The 24328-nt window shown below is 38.9% G+C and overlaps 1 protein-coding gene across 10 annotated transcripts in view; it reads right to left on the bottom strand.

Annotated features, from left to right (window-relative positions):
- Positions 1-4213: 4213 nt before the first annotated feature.
- NFIB (nuclear factor I B) overlaps positions 4214-24328 on the bottom strand; it is a 326941-nt gene continuing 306826 nt past the window's right edge. For 7 of the 10 annotated variants that reach the window (XM_061630103.1, XM_061630123.1, XM_061630095.1 and 4 more), the window contains one exon: positions 4214-11535. In XM_061630103.1, the coding sequence (XP_061486087.1) occupies positions 11406-11535 (130 nt within the window). In that variant the 3' untranslated portion in view covers positions 4214-11405. The remainder of the gene's footprint in view (positions 11536-24328) is intronic. The other 3 variants (XM_061630117.1, XM_061630122.1, XM_061630121.1) reach the window with 2 other exon arrangements.

Genomic DNA, 24328 nt, shown 5'->3' on the forward strand with positions numbered 1-24328 from the left:
ACAACAGACCAATCCTATGCATGCGTACTCAGTCAACATACCACAGAGTTCAACAGAGCTTACTTCCACTAAGTATGCAAAGGATTGCCACCATACACTTTCTAAACTGGTTGATTGCCCTACACAAAACAAATCTGATATTGTCATGGAACATCATTCAATGATCATGGCTAGATTTTCCTCCATGAATTTATCTAATGAAAAGTACTATTTATGCTAGTAGCCATCATTACATCTTGTGGCAAGAAATGAAAAATGTAGGAGAACCTGGAAGCTGATTCCAGTTAAAATACAACCCAGATGTTGACAATGTAAGAAGTGCAAAAGAGTTAGTACTTCCCAAGCATGATTGTGCAAGGCCTCCTTGCTGGTAGCCTCAAGAACTTTCTACATGGGATTGTTTTGTGGGTCCTGGGTTAAGTCAGCTGGCAGAGAGCTAAAGTTTAGTACATTATATGCTTTAGCTGTTTTAACTGGGACATAGCGTTCATTCACACAGGAGCAGAGATTCGTATTAAAGACACAGCTTTTGCCATTGCAATAGATTCGCAAGGTTCACACTTCCTACCTTCCAATCTGCTGTTTTCCATTCACACTAGTTGGCATTCCTCACGAAAGGTTGAGTATCGCTGTTTCCTTTTGGCCCTGGCCCCAATTTCACATGTTTACTCCCTCCGGAGTATTGATATTGCTAATGGAGAAGGGGAGGGATTTTTGTCAGTTTCATTGTTTCTTGTCAATTGCATGCCTCTTCAGCTGAAGCTGGGAGTGTTCAGGTGCAATTGACATGAAACTATATGAAACCGATTGGGGGGGAGTGAGCGAAAGGCAAAGTAGGCAACAGCTTCTGCAAGGGGCAAAGAGAGAGGGAGCGGGCGATGGGGCATAAGAGAGCCAGCCCACTAAAAAAACATCAAAGCAAAGTGCCTACATAGAGGAGAGCAGTGAAGTTGAGATGGTTTTTCCTTTCCTTTTTGCATTATAATTGGATTGGGTTAATACGGATTTAAAGGAGAAAACTGCGTTTTAGCTTCTGCTTGCCTGCAACATCATGTGAACCATGTGAATTACAAAGGGATGTAAGTAGCAGCAGACACACACTAAATCACTGTGTGGATCAGCCCATAGTTGAATTAAATGAAATGTTTACTGTTTTTAGTCTCCTTTTGGGAGGAGTGGGCTACATATTCCCTTATTAAGCTACCAATATTACATTGAAAACCTTAACAGAAATAAGTTGTTGAAGAAAAATCCTGATTTTTTTTGCCTAAAATAATTTTATATGGCCTAAATCAATTATAACTTGACGATCAAATCCTGGCTTAATAAGCCAGGACAGACATGAGCTTTGTCCACTTGCATGCAGAAAGACACAGTTAAGCATAGTTCAAAACAAAACAAGGTTCAAAACAAGTCAGATTCGGAAGCCAACTTTAAACATGGTCTTCCAAATCCTGCCTTTCTTGAAAGCATTAGCCATAGTTGCCTGTTTGCAAAAACACACTATGGTTAAATACAGCTTCCTAGTCTTCCCCATATTTCTGCAAATGGAGGAGTAAAAGGGCTGTGTGTGAGTATGCAAAGTTTGTGCCCATCCTATCTTATTAAGCCAATATTTGATTGTGTGGGCATGACTCAGCCAAAGTTAAGCACTCTTACATTCATAGAAGAGAATAAATTTAAGCACATAATTATCTTTCATATTGATACAGTGCCTTGCAAAAGTGATTAGACCCGACCAATGCTCTCATCTTACTGAATTACAAAACATTGTAATTTCATTCTGTATGATATTTTATTTTGAAATACTGAAACTCAACATCAGTTATTGTAAGGTGACATTGGTTTTATGTTGGGAAATGTTTGCAAGAAACATAAAAAACTGAAATATGTTGCTTGCATAAATATTCAACCCCCACACATTAATATTTGGTAGAGCCGCCTTTTGCTGCAATAACAGCTTTGAGTCTTTTGAGGTAGGTATCTACCAGCTTTGCACAGTGTCCGAGTGATTTTGGCCCATTCTTCTTGGCAGATTTGCTCCGAGTCGTTCAGGTTGGTTGGACAGTTGCATGTGGACCGCAATTTTCAAAGAGCACCACAGATTCTCAATGGAATTGAGATCAGGACTTTGACTTGGCCACTGTAGGACATTCACCTTTTTGTTCTTGCGCCACTCCAGTGTTGCTTTGGCCTTGTGTTTGGGATCACTGTCCTGCTGAAAAGTGAATTTCCTCCCAAGCTTCAATTTTTTAGTGGACTGAAGCAGGTTTTCTTGCGGTATTTCCCTGTAGTTTGTTCCATCCATTCTTCCTTCAATTTTAACAAGATGCCCAGTCCCTGCTGATGAGAAGCATCCCCACAGCATGATGCTGCCACCACCATACTTCACTGTAGGGATGGTGTGTCTTGAGGCATGGGCAGTGTTAGGTTTGCGCCACACATAGCACTTTGAGTTTTGGCCAAAAAGCTCTATCTTGATCTCATCTGACCACAAAACCTTTTCCCACATCACAGCTGGGACACTCTCATGCTTTCTGGCAAACTCCAGACATGCTTTCAGATGGTACTTTTTGAGTCATGGCTTCTTTCTTGCCACCCTTCCATACAGGCCAGTGTTATGCAGAGCTCTTGATATGGCTGACTGGTGCACTGTTACTCCATTCCTAGCCACTGAACTCTGTAGCTCCTTCAAAGTGATTGTTCACCTCTCTGTGGCTTCTCTCACAAGTCTCCTTGTTTGAGCACTGAGTTTTGAGGGACAGCCTTTTCTTGGCAGTGCCTGGGTGGTGTGATGCAGCTTCCACTACCTGATGATTGATTCACCTGTGCTCACAGGGATATCCAAACACTTGGATATTATTTTGTACCCTTTTCCTAATCCATGCATTTGCATTACATTATCTCTCACTTCTGTAGAATGCTCTTTGGTCTTCATTTTCCTTCAGATCCACAGCCTGACCAATGATCCTTCAACGGTGGGGGTTTTATCCTGACAATGTGACAGCGACTTTAATGGTTCACAGGTGGAGGCCAATGGAAAGGTAACTGTGTCCTCGACAGGGCAGTTTCTTTCATCTAGGTAAACTGGGAGCTTCCACAGCACAGGGGTTGAATATTTATGCAAGCAACATGTTTCAGTTTTCTATGTTTCTTACAAACATTTTCCAACATAAAACCAAATGTCACCTTACAATAATTGATTTTGAGTTTCAGTGTTTCAAAATAAAGTATCATACAGAACAAAATTATCATGTTCCATATGTAATTCAGTAATATGAGAGCACTGGCCAGGTGTCTGATTACTTTTGCAAGGCACTGTATCAATGAGGCTGCAATCTTACATCACTCACCTGGGAGTAAGTCCCATTGAACTGAATGGGGCTTACTTCTAAGTAGACTTTTATATGGTTGCATTGTTAAGTACTCTGGCCGTATCATGCCCAGTATTTCCTAAACAAGTAAATAATACATATTTTACTACATTTTAAAAGAAGTTTTATCTTTTATTTTAGATGTGTACTAGTAGTGTACAATTGAGAACCTCTTCCTAATTTCCCTGTGGGAAAATGTGAATTATTTGTAAGAAGACTTTAGATTTTTTTTTTTAAGAATAAATCAGAACTTTATTTTCACACAGATTTTGGAATTCTGTTGAAAAACTGCATAAATTTTGTATTAATATACTTTGGAATCTACTTAAACTTTGTTGGATAGTAGTATTTCACAATTTGGAGAGTGAACTAATATTAGACAGTATGTTTTTAAAAAATACTAGAGCTTATGATATTTTACACTGTGTTGTTGCCTATATCCAGTTTATAAAAGTTGATCAAACAAAGCATAAACATTAGGACAAAAAAATGAAGATTACTAAAAATGAAGCACAACACCCGCACAGACCCCAAAAAAACCAACAACCCAGAGTCATGTAAAAAGAGATTTGATTCATTTGGTTCCTTCTCGCAGTCACACCTAGGTGGCTTTTTAATACTGTTTTTTAAATTGTGCATCAAAATAATGAATGCATCCTTGTGTGTGCATGTGTGTACAGATGCATAGAGTTCAGATAAACATTAAGCAGAGGAAAAGAATGAGAAGCTGTAAATACTCATCCTCTGCTGAGGAACCAGAGATTAAGGATAATTTCCAAAGTATTACCAACCAATTATTCTTACAGAGATAGAAAAGAAAACACAAGTGGCCAGAGGGCTGTAGCATAGCTCATTTTATTGTTTAAACAGTTTTTGCATAGGAAATATATCCGCTTCCAGTAATTGACTGCAGTATGAGCAGCTGCTAGCAGTATAGGCTGGATATAACAGTAAATCACATTAACTCAAGCTTGATTTACACCAGTTTAAAACTTGTGGCAGCTGAGTTTTTGTAACTTACGGAAAAGTACCCCAAAGAAAACTACTGTCCTCCGAACACACAAACCTTTCCTCCCAGAAACCCATAGCTTGCAAACCTTTTGGCTCATAAGAGGGTCTGATTGCCCGAGGCCACAGTTCTAAAAGTTAAGTCTGTAGGGTGTAAATACATCCTAGGGTAAAATGTCATTACACCAAGATTGTGCATGCTTTAAAAAACAAAACAAAACAGACAGTATATGGGGCCTCTGGCATTGGGGAGGAGAGGTGGAGATGGGGAGAAAATGCCAAAAGTTTTAAAATGGATCAACCCTGGTGTGCAGCTAGCAAGCAATAACTGACTACTCGTCATCTACAGTTGTACTAAATGTATCTAAAGAAACACACAGCCCTACAAAAGTTGTTATCAGAGAAATATCATTGAGATTGGGGTGCTTCTTCCCAGTTCACTAAAGTCCTATATGATATAAGCACAAATTAACAGCTTGATGAAGACATAATCTAATGCAGCTTTTGAGAAGCCTAAGCCTGGGATGGAGTTACCCCTCACATTCTACAATGTTGTAGTTTTTTTTAATTTTTGAAGTAAATGTTATCTGAAACATATTTACAACTGAACTCAACAGAGACTGTGAAACTGAACAGGCACTGGTCATTTGTTTTTTTGTGGTTTTTTTCTCTCTCTTTCTTTCTTTGTTTTTGGTAAACATTTTTGCTGGTTTTTTTATTTCTCTCTCTCTGTCTCTCTCTCCCTCCCTCCCTCCCTCTCATTTTGCATCAACTTTTATTAGTCCATGCAACTTCAATGCCCTCTATGAAGAATGCATAATAAGCCATACTTCGTCTTTTTTTTTTTAAAAAAAAGTCCTTCTGCATATAGATACACATATGCCACATCAGTCCCTGTAGCACAGTTTGCAAAACCATTCTGTCAAAAATACAGTAATACAAAGACTGGCTTTAGTGTCACTAGCTCACACAGCTTTCCATTTATTTTGTCCACCTTGGTTTTTTTGTTCTTTTCCCTTTCCTGGAACTGTATCATGAAATAGAAGTATCAAAGGCTTGGGCTAGCATATGGGGTTGCTAGTGGCACTGAAGCCTCTTTCACAAATTCAACATACATTTGAATTGCAACACACAGATATTCCTAAGAGTAATAACTAGTGAACCCTTTTATTATATATATATATAAAAAACTACTTACAACCATCAAAAAAAAATTGCAACAAAAATGTATAAATTGACCATCTCCTACTTTGTCCCCTTTACAAATGTGACCAATAGAGCTGTGGCATGGAAACAGTACAAGAGTTATCATGGCAATAAGTTTGGCTGATGCAAAGGTCATTGTGCAGGGTCAAAGGGCAAACCCAGTGGTCCATGTTATCCTCCAACTATGGTGCTCCAGCACACCCACACAATTTTGAGGAAATAGAAAAACAGGGGGACTATCAGAAAGTGCAAATAAGAAGGAGGCAGATTTCAGCTCCTTCAGCATGGAGGACATTCAATTGTGATCTTTCACTGTTCAACATGATTAGCCTGCATTTGATTTTATTTTTTAAAAAACGTTTTCTATAGAAACCCAATAAAAAATAAGCGCCTAGGAAGCATGCAGCTGGTAAATGTTAACAAAAGACCTTGAAAGGAACATGTAAACTATATATCCAATGTCATGCTTAAGGCATCACTGCCAGCAAAACTGAATACTGTACATTGAATATGGGATAATTCTCTGCAGCTTTCACAATCTCACATAGTACACAAAATTTAGAGTTTTTAGGTACAGGACACACTCTGCTGACACAGCTCAGTCTGTTCTTGTGCAATCTCATTTAGTAAGTCCTTACGAAGCTCCTAGTTGCAAACCCAAACTTCTGCTCCCTGAGGACACAGCTGTGTGAGACATAAGTACTGTTTCAGTTTTCTGTCTGTCCTGAATGCTCTGTGAACCTACTCTTAAATACCATCATGTAACAATCACAAAAACTTTTGCTAAAGGCCATATATACTAATAAAAAAAGACAGTGGTGCTTCCAACATTCTGAAATGCTCCAAAACCCAACTTTTCCAATACTAAATACAACAAAATAACCTTCATAAAATATAACTTTTCTCCATTTACAATTTCTTTTAAAAGGATTAGTAATCTATGCTTTTCAAGCATAGTGAAATATCTCCTAACATGGACAGATTTCTTTTTTGTTTTAATACATAAATTAAGAAACTGGAGAGTTTTAACTCAAGTCCAGTTTCCAAACAAGGAATATTCTTGTTTACTTTAAAAGTGGAAATGACACACATTTCCATTATAATTGCTAAAAATTAGCTTTACAAACAAGGGTGCTTTAAAAAAAATCTTAACAAAACTATACAGTGTACAAATTACTGTCTACAAGGTAGGTGGGTTCATTAAGAAGATTCTCTGCTCTTCTCTAACTGCAGCTTCACAGGTTCATTCACATATTTTAAATGGAGCTGCCCACCTGAACGCACAACTATATTGCTATATTTAATATTTTGCCATGTCTTTATGTACAGTCTCCTTCACTGCCTTTTTTTCCTTAGTCAAGCCTGAAACGTTCATGTCACTCTAGGGGAAAACACACTTCAGTGGCACTGCCAAGAGGCAAGGGCTCCAAAGCAACTGAATAAAGGCAGAACAGTGCACATAGAACGGGGTGGCTTGATTTAGTCAGAATACACTTCCTGATGAAGGAGGAGGCTCAGACTAGATTTGTGTTTGCAACATTTCATTAAACATTTGAATTCTCAGCTTTAAGAATTTAAGTTAAGAATAGAAAGATGGTTTTGATGGGTATATTAAAAAGGAAGACAGAAAAACCCACAGAGATCACAGTCCTGAGATCACTTAACTTGCATCTAAATGTTGTCAGGATGATGGCCTATCACTGAACCATTCAATAAAAAGAATTGTTTTCACAGAGCAAGTTAGCCTTTTATAAATAGGAACATTTCCCCTATTTTATAAATTCATTCCATTAATACCATAGGTTAGGATTATATCAAAAAAAGTTCATTTGAGACTATCCATTGTATCAGAATCATTTAAATTATTGCACTTTAAAGTCTGAAGTATTTGTTTCATTCTCCTTCAGTGTTCCAAGTTTAAGAAGTGCCCTACTGAACAGATAAGCATGTAGTTCTCCAGCCAACTGTAACTACATGGTCCATACTTCTTAATTAATAACTGAGGAGTCAAAATAACAATACATGATCTATTTTAGTGGGCCATAGCCTAAGGGATTCTCAACGAGACCAGCCTATACATTTCAGTAATTTCTGATAGCTGTATATTTAGTGAATTAATTCACTTACAATGGGGCTCAGAAAAAAAGAGCCAACATACAGTCGGTTTAATTCTGGATTTAGCTAAATATAAACCTTATGATTAATTTTTTTTAAAAAAAACTTCCTACAACTTTGCCACTGTCATTCAACTTTTGCCAATGCAACTCTCTTAGAAAATATTCTATTGATGATGCCCCAAAATTGGAAGTGAAGATAGGGAAGCTCTAAGGAAAGACCATGGTCTCAGGCAAGATAGTCGTTGCTGTCGCCACGTTCATCACCATTTTAAAGAGGATTCAAAAAAGAGAAAACAGCAAGTACAGCATTCACCACTGGTGGTGATTCAAGTGGGAATTGGAGCTCCACAGTGATCTCCATAAGTAAAGTGGGACTTCAGTGTCATTTTTAGTTCTTTAATGGTAGCCCTGGGCCCTGCTTATCAAGCTGCTTTTCAAATTCAGGGCAATTTCTAGAGTGGTTTCCTGTGCAACTTAAGGAAGCTACTGTGAAGGGAAAAAAAGAAAGAAACCATGATTCACATGTATAACCTAAAGTGAGCACCCAAAAGGGCTCTAAGGGCTTTATAGTTTCAGAAAGCTGTTCTCTCAAACAATTTTTTTTCAAGAAGGGGATATTTGAAGGGAAATGTCACCCTGTCATAATGCTCATCCTCTGTGCACCCATCTCTCAGTCTTGAAAAGGTCAGATTAAGAACTTTTTGAAATGAAGAATATTTCTTTGTAACTTTATTATAGTTGATAAAATTGCCTGCCAGTCTACATCTGATGAAGCCAATGACAAATAAAAAATTGTGGCTCTCAGTATATGCTCTTTGAGCAGATTTTTCAGATTCCATTCTGTATTCAGGTATAATTGGTATCCCAAAGACAAAATACATGCATATTATGTCAGTTGTGGAGACAACACACATGTATAAATCATTAGCCTTGTCCGGATATTAGTCTGTGGAATGGGAGGCAGAGTTTGTGATACGCTACTTGGTCACCTCTTGGTGCATAACATACAATGGATTGACACTGGGCACACTAGGGGTTGGGCTGGCTGGCATAATCTTACTCAACTCTCACATATAGAATATTACCATCTGCTAAAGCTTTGCCCTTGAAAATACACTTCTATGGTATTTAGAGTCCCTTATGACTAGTCACATAAGGAGCCAGTTTTGCTTCTTTAGAACCATGAAGCACTGGCTCACCCCTTGCATTTCTGCCAGTGCCAGGAACACAATGCAGAAAGAGAGCTTCATGTAACAAATTAATTGCAGTAGCTCCTTGCCAGAGGAAAGGAGTCTGGATGGGGAAGTGCCCTTCAAGGTCTTCAACAGAGAGAACTAACTGCTATCAATATGAGGAACTGTAATGTGTAACTAGGCTCTAAAATAGAGGGAGTCCACCACAATGTTACAGTACATTTGATTATGTACTTAGGTATCTGGATTCAATACAAAATATAATGAGGTAAGCTGCTTTTGGAGAAGAGTTCTATTGGTATATATAGTGTATACGATTCTTACCTCAACATTATAAAAAATTTAAAGGCTGTTGTTCTCTGTGGGTCTTGATATCTCAAATTGGAAAAAAATGAGTAAAATTTTCTTCAAGTCAAGTCTGCCTCCAACAGAATCCATTATTTATCATCATTATTATTACCACTATTATTTTAAAACCAGAAATGAGTTCAGCTTGCACCCCAGGTGGAAAGTTAAAAAGAGGACACCTTTTTGAAATTTTTATCACAGTAGGCAGAAGAGTCGCTTTGTAGCCCTCACCCAGCCAATGGTGCACTGCTTCACAGCTACACTGTCAAGTGTTAAAAATCCTCCCCACCCACCCCAGAATATATAGATATATGTATGTATAAAAAAAAATCCCCTGTCCATCTCTCAGTACACAAAAGGATCTCATCACACTGCAAAAATAGCAGTACCCACTTTGGTCAATTAAAACAAACTAAACAAAAAGCATACATTAATCTTTTGTCTTTTAAATCTGTGTACTTACCTATAATAACCAATACAGCTAAAAGCACTACCTACATAGGCAAAACTTGGTATTGCATAATTCATATAAATTTGAATCCCCTCCCCCCCAATATTAATTGGAAGATGAAAAACATGAAAGATTAATAGAAAAAACACCAAAATACTGAAAATATTGCTGGTCGATTACAATTTTTAAGCAGCAACTATACACAGCCATGATATGCTTTATAAATGTGAGACAAATTTATAACTGCATAAAAAATCCACGATGTCACTTTTTTTTTTCATTTTCCCATCTGGAGTACAAAATATTTTGTCATAAAAATGGTAAAGATTTAAAATGATAATAAATGCAGCAAAACAAGTGTAGTGATGTCACTTTTTAGATTTCAAGGCAAGGCACGTTATGTGGACATTATAACTTCGTGCAAATTAGGATTACTGGATAAAGTAGTTTTAATTAGTTTTTATAGAGACATAGAGGCAAAACATATCCGCCCATGCATGTTACTGTTAATATGAGAAATCTGTCGAACAAGGCTAATTTTTGAGAGCACCATGCAAGTTTTCAGCACCCTATTAGGCTTTTCAAAAGAGTGCATTTTTAAAAAAATATATCCACCCCCCCAACCTGGCATTCCCAGTTTGTAAACTGTAAGCTTTGTCCCTATGACATGGATTTACCTCTCTCTGTCTCTGTGATGAAGGTTTTATAGAACCTTTCCTGTTCTCTATGGGTTCTTCTTGATCCAACCAGTAACTTTAAATAAATAAAATACCTCAAAGGAGGCAGAAGCTAAAATCAACATAAGTGCTGTGTTTCAATTAGTTTTTTCCTCAAGTACATGATTTGTCTTGATTTAATTAATGCCTTTTAATGCCCCCCTTCAAAACTGAGGGGAAAATAAATTTGTTCAAAATACCCTTGAAATTCTTCTTGTTTTTAATCCCCTCAATTTAGAGTCCAAGGGCTAAAGGACTTATAACAATGATCTCCTTTAGATATACTTTTAAAATTGCACTTGCCTCTAAGTGTTTTCCTAAGTGGGGAAAATTATTTTTAGTTTCTTTTTCTTTTTCTTGTCATATGAGAAGATAACACATTATTTAACCCTAATGTGAGGCATCAATTCTATAAAATGCCTGTTTATTTAAATGGCTTCCTGAAAATTTCAAACCGGGTAACACACTAGGAAAAAGCTGGGCCAAAGTTAAATAAATTTGGATTGATCATTAAAGGCTAAATTGTTTGTTTTTTCCTTAGAAAAAAAACATTTAGAAAATAGAGTGCTGAGAAAAGATGGCTCATGGCCTGATTCTCCTGCAGCTCTATGGATGCCTCCTAGCCTTTGTTGTGAGAGCTAACTAGGAATAGTGATCCCATGCGTAAACAACAAGAATACTAAACCAATAAACTAGCTTATCATGCAAATATTAAGGCATCTAGAAAGTCAGTTAAAATATATTGTCAGAGACAGAACATCTATTTCCCAGTGGATTTCATAGAACAAAGGCTACTTAGGAGGAACATCTTTCTACTCATCAGTGAAATATCGTCGACCCTTTTTTATAAACACCATTACAGTTTCAACCTTAAGGGAATTAATGATTGTAAGTGCTGCAATTGCTGGTCTATGTTTCTTCTTTCTTCAGGTTCTTTTTTTTTTGTCCCTTCTTCCTTTCTTTTATAGTATTTTGTTCAGTTTCAATCTCCCTCAGTTGCTTGTTTCTGCTTGAAGGAAAGGCTCTCCAATTAGGTTCAAACCATAATTTTGGACATTTGTGGGCAGGATTGGTGTCCTGTTTGATACTTGAAAAGGGACCAGGCTAGCCCAGGTACCAGGACTGTTGAAGGAAAAGAAAAGAAGAGAGAAGAACAAACATTTAAAATATTTTAACAGCAACAACCTAAAAAAGAATAAACATTTTAAAGCCACAAAACTTTCTATTTTAACAATTATTCTAACAATGCATCTAATTTCACAGATATTCATGGATAAACTTGAATATGCAGATACAATTTGCTAGGAGTGTTAATTACTCTAATTGACCAATCCTAAAACTAGCTGTTCAGTGAGTAGGTACTCCAGATGGAGCATCTCCATTGCTGCACCATAGTAGGCTCACAATCCAATACACAATTACCTAATATTGAGTCTCATTGAACTAAATATGCTTTATTCCTGCATAGACATGCATAGGATTGCACTGCTATTCTCACTGTGCAGAATATTATGCCAGTTAACAGGCATATATACTTATTGTATGGAGGGCCAAGCCTAGACAGAAATCCAAGTACATATGAGTGGGAAAACTGGTAATCTGAATGCACTTCAGTTGGTTGCTTTCTAGGAGTAAGGTGATGAATTTATATGAGTTTTTGTTTTCCTAAGGCCCATAACTTTCTAATGCTCAAAAATATTTCTGTGGATAAAAAAAGTACTAGTATTTGTAACAATGTTCACATCTACTGCTTGAATTTAGAACAGCCAGATCTTTTTATTTTTGTTGTTTTTTCGCAGGCAGGAATATTCAATGAAAATAAATTATAGTAGGTGACGAATAGGATTGTTGTGGCAGTATGACTAATAAATTTAATTTAGATGTTTATCTAAACCTCCCATCTTATGACGGTTAAAAATGCACCATGCAATATATTTTTCAATATTGTTTATGAATCCTGAGGGAAGGATAAATCTCATATGTCAACACTATGCAGATCCCACAAGAATTTTACAACCCTCTGACCCAGCAGTATGTTGGTTAGAAGTTATACAATGTAGCCCTTTTTGCTAGTAACAGTTTCAGTATTAGAGATGGTACCAGGGTGGGGAGAGTAACCTTAACAAAATAGTTATTTAAAATGTCAAAACAGTAGTAGCTGAGACATATAAATTATTTGATTAAAGTAATAGTTCTAGGTTAGAGCCTTGAGGCACTTTAAAACAAAGACATAGGGTTGTATCCAGTGCTAGTTCTATTCAGAGTGGCCCATTGAAATTAATGGACTAATTTAGAACTTAGTTGGATACAATCCACTGATGCTTCATAAAATGCATTATTATTATTTGGTCATAGTCTACGGGCTGTTGGTGTAGGTTATACTAGCCATGGAAACCAAAAGCAGCTTCCCTCTGGTGAGTGATCCATACCTCCGTGTTTAGAACAGCTTACCATGCAAACTGTAGTCATCACACTCTACCTGACCCACTATGGCCCTGCTGGATATTTCTAGTGGCTACTGATAAATTTGTGGAGATATACCATACAAAGGCAGGTTGGTTACTTGTAAGTGTAGTTCTTTCACTAGTGATCTGTGTTCCTCTGGGTAAGCACAGAAGCCATTTGGGATTGCACAGATACCATGAAGAATGATTACTGTAATGTGATGCCTGCATTCAGATGACCCTCCAAGCCTCTGTGCTCTTGAGAGCTTGAGTGCTCTTCTCTTCCCCCTTTGTATACATAGTTAATGAATTACTTCCTAATCTGATCAAACCATTATTAGCTGTTGTATCTGAACTATCCAAACAAGTTATAGTTTACTTGCAAATCATGATCACAAAGCAGGATCACCCTAACCTGCAGCAACCTATGTTTGGGGGGGTAAACTGTGTTCTGATCAAACCACAATTTGTTGCATCTGGATACAACAGCAAACTAAGGTTTGATCAAATCAAAAAGTAAAGTAGTAAGCTGTGAACGTAAGGGGAGGAGGACGTAGGTGAGCACCTTATTTGCTATCCTCTAAACCATGGTTTGTAAGATTGTCTTAAAGCAACTAGTGTAAGCAGTCCTAAAGAACTATAGATACAGCATATATGATTTGCTATTGGGAAACTTTTTAGATGGAATCTCATGACAAGTAATATATATAATATATAAACTGGCTACAAAATTACTTCTCTTTGGAAATGTTTCAGGGTTGTGTTCCCAAAATCACCTGTGGGATAGGAACAAACACAATCTGCACAATTTTGTCCAGAGTTAATGCTAGGTAAACATCTAGTAAAGCAATTCCCTAGGACTATAGAGCTGAACATACATTTTTGATCAGGGTTTATTAATACGCATATTAAAATTCATACAAATTGGGTAACTAAAGAAATTTGTGTACAGTAGGGCCCTGCTTCTCGGTGCCCTGCTTTTCAGCATTCTGTTAATATGGTGCCAGCAGGGCGATCAGCTGGAGGGGGGCTAGAGCTCCCCACACTCCAGCTGATCGTGCCGGAGGAGGGGAAGATCAAGCTGTAGTGTGCTACAGCTTGATCTTCTCATCTTCTGGCGCGATCAGACTCCCCCACTTGAGCTGATCGTGCCCGAGGAGGGGAAGATCTGATCTTCTCCTCCTCTGGTGCGATCAGTGGGTTAGTTTCGAGACCCCTGTGCTACAGCTGATCCACTTTTCAGAGGTTTTCGCTTTCCGGAGGGGGTCTGGAACCTAACCTGCCGTATGAGTGGGGCCCTACTGTAATGAAAAGTACTAAATAAAGTATCAATAATAAATTATTGACATAATGCTGCTTAATGCCTGGAGTCCTCTCCTTCCACTCATAAATGGTGTTTACCATGGTCACTTCTGAGGCAATACTATAGAATAGGAAAACAGCAGAACAAAGAAAATAAAATGCTTCATACAAAGCAGACTCAGTTCTGTTTAGGGCATTTGAATATATCTAAGTCCCAAATAATGTCTGAGCTGAGAAGCGTGCCTTTTATAAAAAGGATACTTCACAACCCTTTTTATTTCTAATTATCTGATGGTAACTTCAACTACTACCCATATGGTTTTATTATACAAGGGGAAATAATGGAATTTTAAGTAAATAGATAGTTTAAGTATGTGCTAGTCTGTACTGTACTGAATTGCAAAGCTTTCTATTTATCCACAGAACAAGTGTAGCCAGTCACCAAGCATAATTTCTCAGGACCGAGTAACAACATAAGATGAGCCTGCTGGATCAGGCCAGTGGCCCACCTAGTCCAGCATCCTGTTCTCACAGTGGCCAACCAGATGCCTGGGGGAAGCCCGCAAGCAGGACCCGAGTGCAAGAACACTCTCCCTTCCAACAACATATTTTCAGAAGCATACTGCATCTGAATATGGTAGCAGAGCAGAGCCATCATGGCTAGTAGCCACTGACAGCCTTATTCTCCATTAATTTGTCTAATCCTCTTTTAAAGCCATCCAAGTTGGTAGCCATCACTGCCTCCTGTGGGAGCGAAAAACAAAAACCCCTCGCTTTCTCCTCGTCCCAACTGACTACATATATTTTGAAAAACTGGTGTCCTTTAGTTTGTGACCTTTATTTTCTTTAGGAAGTGCCTTATATTTCTGGCTGACTGATTAGTATTTATAGCTACACATGTATCTTAATTATATCTATGTATCTCAATTATACATGAGTGACAAATGCCCTTTAGACATTGCTCCTTATCTATGGGATCTAGTGTTGCTGCTTTTATACACACTAGAAACCAGAGGCCTAAGTTATATAATCACATATCCTGGGCCCTGTAAATCTTAACAGCACCACTGGCTCCTACTGTCACTGGGACCTCAGTTTTCCTGATTATTATGGTGCTCATCTCTTCTTCTTCCTGCCAGGAAGCTACCTCTACCATTGGCTCCTTGTGCTTTAGCACAGGAAATGTCAGTAGGAACTAAGCATCTTTGACACTGACACTTGTAGGTCATGAGAGAGTATGTAACACAGATGGCACACAACTCTCTCCTTCCCCCTCCCCTCTGCAACGAGCATCCTGGGGTTTCTTGTACAAACACTTTCTGTTTCTCTCCCCTAGAACAGGCCCTAAGCAGGCAGTTAATTGTTCAAAATATTGTTCTTATTGGCTCCTGCAAATATCACAAGATATGGGCCCACACATAGGGGAATAAATTTCCATAAACATTTTCAAGCATGATCTACAATTTAGCCTATCCACCCCCATAATGGTAATGGTAACAAGCCCAAACCAGCCCCTCTGAGCCTCCAGGCCTAGGCAATGTGTCCCCTACCCTTTCATGCTTGGCCTAAGCTGAAGTAACAAAAACTACTATCTAATGCCCTTTCAGAGGGCCACAATCTGGATGAGAATATATCCAAGAGTGCTACAGTGAAGAACTTAGTGAGACTTCACATTCATCACTTATATACTTTCTCTTATTCACACATCCTCTCTCCTCAAAAGCTGGAGAAGTTACAGTAAGACAGAGAAATGGGAGCCAATGGGAATCAATAATAGTGTTGGATTTGGATGAAGTCTTCAGCCATGTTAATTAAATTTGCTCCATTTTCTTCCCACCTACCTTTCCCCTTCAAAGGATTGCTCTTGTGAAGAAATATGACATTAGAATTCTAAAGCAATTTCAATAATGCTTGCATGAGAGAGTCACCAAAAATTACTTAAATGCCCTGATTGATCATTATTGTGGTTATCCTGATGTAGGATACATTTCTGAATCTATTCACTGGCTTTTAAAATCTGCAAGTACATGATAACCTGACAATAAACTGAAGCTGCAAATGTCTGTTACCATGTTCCCCAATATGAAGTATAGGTTGCCATAAGCCTACTATCCATTGTCTTTGTGTGGGCAGTGCCACACATATTTATATGTCAAAAGCAGAATTTCTATTCTCAGTTCCCCAAGAATAGATATTCCTGCTCCGTGCCTGGTACTTACCGGGCAAAGGGGCGAGTTTTGCAGCCGCAGCCGAAGCCTGGGCCGCCATCTTGGAGGGTGCGTGCATGTGTTATTCCTATGATTCCTTCCTTCACAGTGATTTGGGCCTCACACACATTTGTTTGGGATGTTTTGCTGTTTTTTGAGGGAAAACTTTTTTGGTAGTTTTAGGTATGAGGCAAAAATAAATAATGGTCTAAATTCAACACAGATTTAGGCATGCTTGGGCTCATTGATTTCAAAGGGTTTAAGCACACCTACATTTGCTGGATTTAGGCCAATGTCTCTATTAGTTGGTTTATTTAGAATAAGACTACTAAAACCAAATAAGCTACACTTACATATATAGTGCAGCTCACATATGTAATAGCACTGAAGAGCTTAACCAAAGGCATTTCATCTCCCAGGGTACCTATTCCTGTTTCTGTACCACAGCCCTGACTCTCAAACCTCTCAAAAGTCATTTTAAAGTAGGTAATAATCATGCAAGCATTTACTTTTTTCCTCCATTTTCTGTAACCTTTTAAATACATTTTTCACAGCAGTTCATTACGATGTGCCCTTTGCAGGAACTTATGTTAATAACAATTAGCACTATATTTTAGTTTGTTCAAAACCCATGCCAAACATTTATTGAAAAGACTATTCACAGTCTAAAAAAGTTTCATGGTTGGAGAAGACACAATGTGAAGTAACCCCCTGAAATCACCAAGGGGTTAATGGTGCCACTTGGGATTTTTTTCCTTTAAAAAACAACAATGTGCTTGTCCTTCCCTAACAGCGCTTCCAAAATCATCTGACAGGAAGCATAAGATTAAGTTTATTTTACCTAAGTGAACAAAGAGTGCTTAGAACAAGCAACTGGTTTTCTGCAGAGCGGGAACTTTTCTAATCCTGCTGGAATCTGCAGTGCAACCCTCAAAAATAGGTGAAAAAAGCTGCTCTCTTTCTAACATTTTGCCTGTAGACCCTCTTGTTTTGGTCACATTGTAGTTTTTTGCTGGTGCTTCCATAAAGGTTAACTTAAAGCTTCAAACATAATCATGTGGAAAATGGACATTATTGATTCCTATGGTCCATTGTTCTCCCATTCTAAGTCCCTGAAGTTCAAGTTCAATCTGGAATTACATCATGTCTGGTTTCTCCTGGTTACCAGACGGCTTGAGACGTGACCACAGCGACCGAAAAAACAAACAGCCATCTTCACGCTTCGGCTCCCCTATCGATTCAAACAAACTTTTTTCTCTCTCCCTCTCAAGTATGCTTGAAGTATGGAGCATGGTTAATTTAGAGATTAAGTTCCAAATTAGATTATCTAATGGCATCTTAATGGATTGCTGACCCATTTCCTGTGGGATGGCAGCATGCAAGTCTGGCTGGAATACAATTAATTTCTTAGGAAGTGTTCGGAAGATGTTTGCTTAGATGGAAAGGAAACATAATTCTCTGCACATCTTTTTTTATTAGAGAGTTGGGTGGAAACTATAACAGAAACAGTGACAAACTGATAAAAGCCCCAAATCCTTCCAGCTTTCCCCACTGCTAATGATTTTATCAGTTTTGTTTTCATTTTCATTGTTCTTATTTGCAAAAGTTCAGTTTGTATTTTTATCCCAAGGAAATATATAAGGCAGAAAGTAACCCTATGGCTAACTGCAGTGTTTGTTGCCTGAAATGTAAACTTCAAGAAAAAAAGAAAAAAGCAACTGTGACATTACTTGATGTTGATTTGGTTCTTTGAAAGTTTGCCAGTTTTGTTAGAATCTAAAATCTACAAGACTGTTCCAGTCTCCCTTCCCCCACAAACCAAGGCTTATTCCATTTCGCTGCATTATCAGTATTATCATCACAGCTCTTTAGAGGAGTTGGGGGGCAAAGAATGCTGTTCTAAAAAGTTGAACATTAAGAATACCCCTATGGCTACAGCTGAAAAGGAAATTCAGCACTCTGAGAATAAGGCTCTCCTCAGGAGCTCTAAGAACAAGCCAGCTGTTGTACTGTACTTCTGTGTCAAGATAACAAAGTGAAAGCAGGAAATGCTAGCCTAATGCCTGGGCACAGCAAAAGTAATGTTAAATTAGCAGTTATCCCTTTAAAATAGCATTGAAAAGGTTTGCTTTTTGAAATATAAATTACAAACCTGACAATGAATGCCTTAACATTGTTACCATTTTTTAAAGACTTGGCGGAAAAGACCCGAAGTTCAAAACTACTAACGACCCAGTCTTTTCATAGTTAGGCCCTACTCAGATGTTACAATAGCAGCATAGTAGTTGCTTTAAATTCAACCTCATGAGTGCTGGTCTACATTGGAACGTTCTTGTGTAAAGCTGATTCCCACGTGGTTCCGATTAATTGAACAAGAGCCTACAAGCACTTTTGTTGAGGCATTACTGGATTTTTAACTCAGTTTTGATTTTAAATTTGTTCTGACAATTGGCTTGTCAGCCACACATTTTTTTGAAATTAGTAATATTATAGCAATTCCTGTGGCTTTTTTCAGCTGAAGACTTTTTTTCTGAACTGAAGAGAATCTGATTTGCACACTGCCAAAAAGAAGTGAGAAAAAGCTTGTGAGTCTTGTCTTCGTGAAAGAGTTTTTGAAAACCACTCTACTTGAGGTGTTCAAACAACACACACACATTCACTGAATGTGTTAGGTTTGTTTTAACATCCTTAGAAGCCTTCTGCACCTGGATTCAAATGTGCCAGGGCATAAAGTTATTTTCAGTTGTTAACGGACATGAGTATTTTGTTTTCTACTCGGGGAGTGAAATTGTTTATAATTAAAGAGTGAAATTCAACTGTGCCTGTCAGCCAGTGGAATACTGTTTGGAACATATATGGAGGGAGTCTTCAGGACGGAAGTCCCATTGTGTGAGTGGACAGAACATATAAAAACTAGTCTGATGTATTCACTATTTTTGCATATAGACATTGTTTGTCTAATATTGAAGTCTTTGTCTAAGACGAATTAAGGGCAACAGAGATTGATGTGGGGAGGTACTGTAGAACTGCTAAGCTTCCCTCCCAAGACTGGTGTTGCAGTAGGTTACCTGGACAGCACTAGGGCAGGGCAGTAATGAGATCAGGGCTACCCCAGCACACTAGTCACTACTGGTTAAGGGAGATTTAAGCATAAGACTGCAAGCTGTATTGCACTGCATCCTACACACTATAATGACACAACACTAACATAGGGTGCTGTGCCAAGCCTTTATTATAGAGATCAAACAGCTATGACAATCTAGATGGAGGAAAAGCATGCAGCCAAGACTGGCTAAGAAGCAGGTAAGAACATAAAACCCTGCTGGATCAGGCCAATAGCCAACCAGATGCCACCAGGTAGTTGCACGCTCAAATCATGACTCCCACAGGCAGCCACTGAAATTATCACATCATGTCATAGCTTATTTTGCATGGCAAATAATTCTAAAGACTTAGATTAATGAACTGCCACATAGAGAGAGCATCTTCCTGACCACATGTGAACAGAGTTATGTATCCAGGATTTTGCACACTTCAAGCCTTTCTTGAATTGTTCCACATCCCATCAACTATGTTTTCACTTAATGCAGAAAGACAAGGACAAACTTCTTTAAGGCTTGTATTCTTAAAATTGGGTGTGTTTATATGTTGGGTTGTATTTGTTATATTTTGAGCTTTTTTCTAGGAAATTTATTAGTGTTCTTCACTTAATTAAAGTATGTAATACAAGTATACAATACAATAAAACCATACAAAGCTAAAGTAAAATCTGCCTCTGCATATATTTGGGCACTGTTTGCTATCCTTAAGTTGAGCGTGGTTTATATCAAGAGGCTAGTTAGTAACTTATTTGAAAATATTATAAAATCATTTAAAGAAAAAACAACTTAGGCATTCATAAGTAATCCAAACAACCAGTGTTCAGTGGGAGTTTACAACAGTGAGCTAGCTACTGTAGTACATATGGATGATTCCAAATTGCAGCAAGAGATACTGGGCAAAATAGAAATGGACTGCCTTGAAGTTGATCCTGACTTATGGCGACCCTATGAATCAAGATTTCATGGTAAGCGGTATTCAGAGGGGGTTTACCATTGCCTCCCTCTGAGACTAGTCCTCCCCAGCTGGCTAGGGCATGCTTAGTTTGCCACAGATGCACGAGCCAGCCCCTTCCTTGGCTGCAACTGCCAGCTGGGGGGCAACTGAGCTCCTTGGGACTATGCAGCTTGCCCACGGCTGTACAGGTGGCAGGGCACGTAACCCCTGAGCCACTCACTGTGGGGGTGATCTTTAGCTGGCCCTTGACACCCAGGAGACACGAGCCGGGATTTGAACTCACAGACTCTGGACTCCCAGCCAGGCTCTCCTCCCCACTGTACTATACCAGCATATAAGATACTGGGCACCCCTCCAAAAATATTTTCTCCTACCCCACACTGTAGCATAGCTTCATGAATTAAAAGTATAAAAGCCTGCATGAGTGTTTTTTTTTAATAGATTGGATAGATGGATGGATGGATGGATGGGATCTCTTTTTCCTAGGTAGTAGAAGTCAACAGTGAGAGTGGACTTCTCTCCAACCATTAGAACTAAGGCTAATCTCCTATTGTTCCTATTGACAGGACAGAAAACCCCCAGAAGGTTCCATCTATAGACCTTCAGGAGAGATGTAAGGATCATTTTCCTGTCAATCCCCCCACCCCCATTTTCATGAGTTTACTTAGCCAAACCAGGAAAGGGAAGGAAGACTGGATCCTGTGGCCTCACATAGAAAAGAGTTTGTTTTGTCTAGGCCATACAGAAGAGGTTGGGAACCTGTGGCCCTCCAGATGTTGTTAAACTCTGGTTACAGTTATCCCCAACCAGCATAGTCAATGATCAGGAATGATGGAAGTTGTAATACAACTGGAGGGTCACAGGTTTTCCAATCCTGCCATACAGTGAGTTCATGGCAGAAGGGGCCTAACTTAGAGCCAAGATCACAATGGATAAACTAGACATTACATGGAGTGAGTCTAGTTTTTGAACCAGGGTCAGTAGCTTACTCACACCAAGACAAACTAAACATGACACCAAACTCTGTGTATCTATCCTAAAGGTTTGTTAAAATTCTCCATCATGTTCTCAATAAAAAGCAACCTTTAATGATCCAACTGATAATTGGGAGGTGGTGGTGAAGCATTCCTTAACCTAGTTTGTCTTTTCAAAATTACATGCCCAAAGCTTATTTCCCACCAAAGGAGAAAATATGGGGAAAGGGTTAGATCAGCCTAAATCTGTCTGGGCTTTCCTCTGTTCATACTAACTGTCTATGTTGTTGATGATGCTAGAAACAGAAAAAACCCAACCATGTTAGGAAGGAACACCTGAACTATTACAGCAGTTCATAAATAATTTATGAAATACTCTTTCCTAGAAAGGGTACAAGACAAAACTGGGCATGAGTCACAAACAGGGTTGCCAGGTGAGAAGCATCCCAAACCCTGAGTTTTCAGGGGTGGGCCCTAGTGAAGTCATGGGGGCAGACTCTATTGATGTCACAGGGGGTGGGCCCCAGTGATGTCATTATACATGATGCATTAAGCATCAACCACAGTTGCTTGGAGTATACCATTCAAATGAAAACATTTTTCTGATTGGAAATTAAGATAGAAATTTTAGCATTCCCAGGTCCAGCTGAAGTGGCGGGATCATTTCTTCTCAGCCTGGGTAGGGAACATCTAATCTAGCCTACTTGCTTCTGGAAAGAAGGGTTTAAGTGCCCTTAGGCCAGGCCAGGCCAGTCACCAGAAGTCATCATGTACTGATGACATGTATGAAGAAGGGAGTCCAGTGTTGTGTAGATGTTAGATAGGAGCACTCAGGAGTAAAAATGGATGTCCTGAAAGGCTGAAATTCCAAACATGCTTACTAAGAGACTAAGCACCATAGAACTCAACAGGACTTACTTCTGAGTAGATATGGTTTGGATTGTGCTGTTGGTAAAGCTTGACCAGGGATCCTCTGCAAAGATACTCATATCCAAGCAGGATTGGCAACTCCCTGCCTGCCTTTTAACATGGCTGCTCCAAACTTCTTTACAGATTTGACCCTTCACTACAGACAGAGGTTTGAGAAATGAGTAAGAGTAAGAAGATTCTCTACCCTTTCCTCCTACCCTGTGGGCTGCTATAAGCTCACTTTAACAGCCAACCCAATTCCAATGAGTAATAGTTTTTTTTTACAATAAAGTGGTATATACAGGTTGTAAATAAAATACATTAAAAAATTGGAATCTCTGTGGCCCTTGGGTCTCTTTCCTCTTTTAGAACAAAGGAATCTGCCTTAGGGCTCATCCACATGGCGATTTAGTGTGTGTCTGGTGCTACTTGCATCTTGTAATTTGCATGGTTCACATGATGTTGCAGGCAAGGAGAAGCTATCATGCAGTTTCCCCCTTTAAATCCATATTAATCCAATCCGCTGATAATGCGAAAAGGAAAGGAAAACCATCTCAGCTGCACTGTGCTCCCCCGTGTAGGTGCTTTGCTTCGATGATTTTTAGTGGGCAGTCTCTCTTATGCCCCATCGCCTGCTCCCTCTCTCTCTGCCGCTTGCAAAAGCTGCCACAGCCACTGCCTACTTTGCCTTTCACTCACTCCCCCCTCTAGTCAGTTTCATATAGTTTCATGTCAATTGCACCCCCAACCTCCCAGCTTCAGCGGAGGTGTGCAATTGACAAGAAATAATGAAACTGACAAAAAAAACCCTTCCCTTCTCCATTAGCAATGTGGATACACTGGAGGGAGTAAACATGTGAAATTGGGGGTGGGGCCACAAGGAAACAGCGACACTAAACCTTTCCAGAGGAGCACCTGCTTGTGTGAATGGAAAACAGTGGATTGGAAGCTACCATTGAGCAAGAAATGTGGACTTTGAAAAGCTATTACAATGGTAAAAACAGCTTTTTTAGTACAAAGTTAGGCTGCCGTGTGGATAAGCCCTTACACCATCTCCGGCCATTTGGTACCATCTAACTCAGTACTGATGACATGGACTAGCATTGGCTCTCCAGGACTCCAGGCAATAGTCTCTTCCAGATATTGAATTTTGGACCTTTGCATGCAAAGCATGTGCCCTGCCACTGAGCTACAGCCCTTCCTGTTTAAAAAAAGTATCTTTCAAAATTGCTCTTTTCAATTCACTAATGAATGCACAGCATACTAGGGCAAGTCCACACCGTCCCTTTAAAGCACATTCAACATACATTTGAAGCACATGAATCCCACCACAGTATCATGGGAACTGTAGTTTGTTAAGGGTGGTGGGAACTATAACTGTGAGGGGAAAATACACTTCCCAGGATTCTTTGGGGGAAGTCATGCACTTTAAATGTGAGTTGGGTGTGCTTTAAATGTATTGTGTGGATTTATTTCATAAACATTGCCTGCATGTAAATTGTTTTAATTATTTTTTTTTAATGGAAATCAGCTACAGGGTTTACTAGGTGACCATGGGCTACTCACCATCTCTCAGCCTAATCTACTCCTCAAGGTGAAAACAACAGAGGGGAACCATGACCACCCCAAGGAAGAAGGGCATACTTAAAATGTAGAGGAAATAATAATGTACAACCATAGTGTGAAATCAGATTTTTATTGGGAAATATTTATATAAGCATGACAGTTAAAGATGTTTATTATTTACGCAACCTGTAAAGATATTTATAGTGCAATCCTATGCATGTTTACTCAGAAGCAAGTCCCAATATATTCAGTGGAGCTTACTCAAACAGGGAAGCATGCACAGGACTGCAACCTCAAGTGATAAGGAGCCTCATTCACGCAACCCAAAATTCAGAACCATGCCACTTTAAGCTGTTTTCCAATTGTTTTATACTTGTCTTTATGGTTATTGGATTTTAAATGGATTTATTTCTTGTTGTAACCTGCCTTGTTTTCCAATTGGCAACCCTACCTCAGA

The sequence above is a fragment of the Rhineura floridana genome, chromosome 1, assembly GCF_030035675.1.
Source record: "Rhineura floridana isolate rRhiFlo1 chromosome 1, rRhiFlo1.hap2, whole genome shotgun sequence".
NCBI lineage: Eukaryota > Metazoa > Chordata > Lepidosauria > Squamata > Rhineuridae > Rhineura > Rhineura floridana.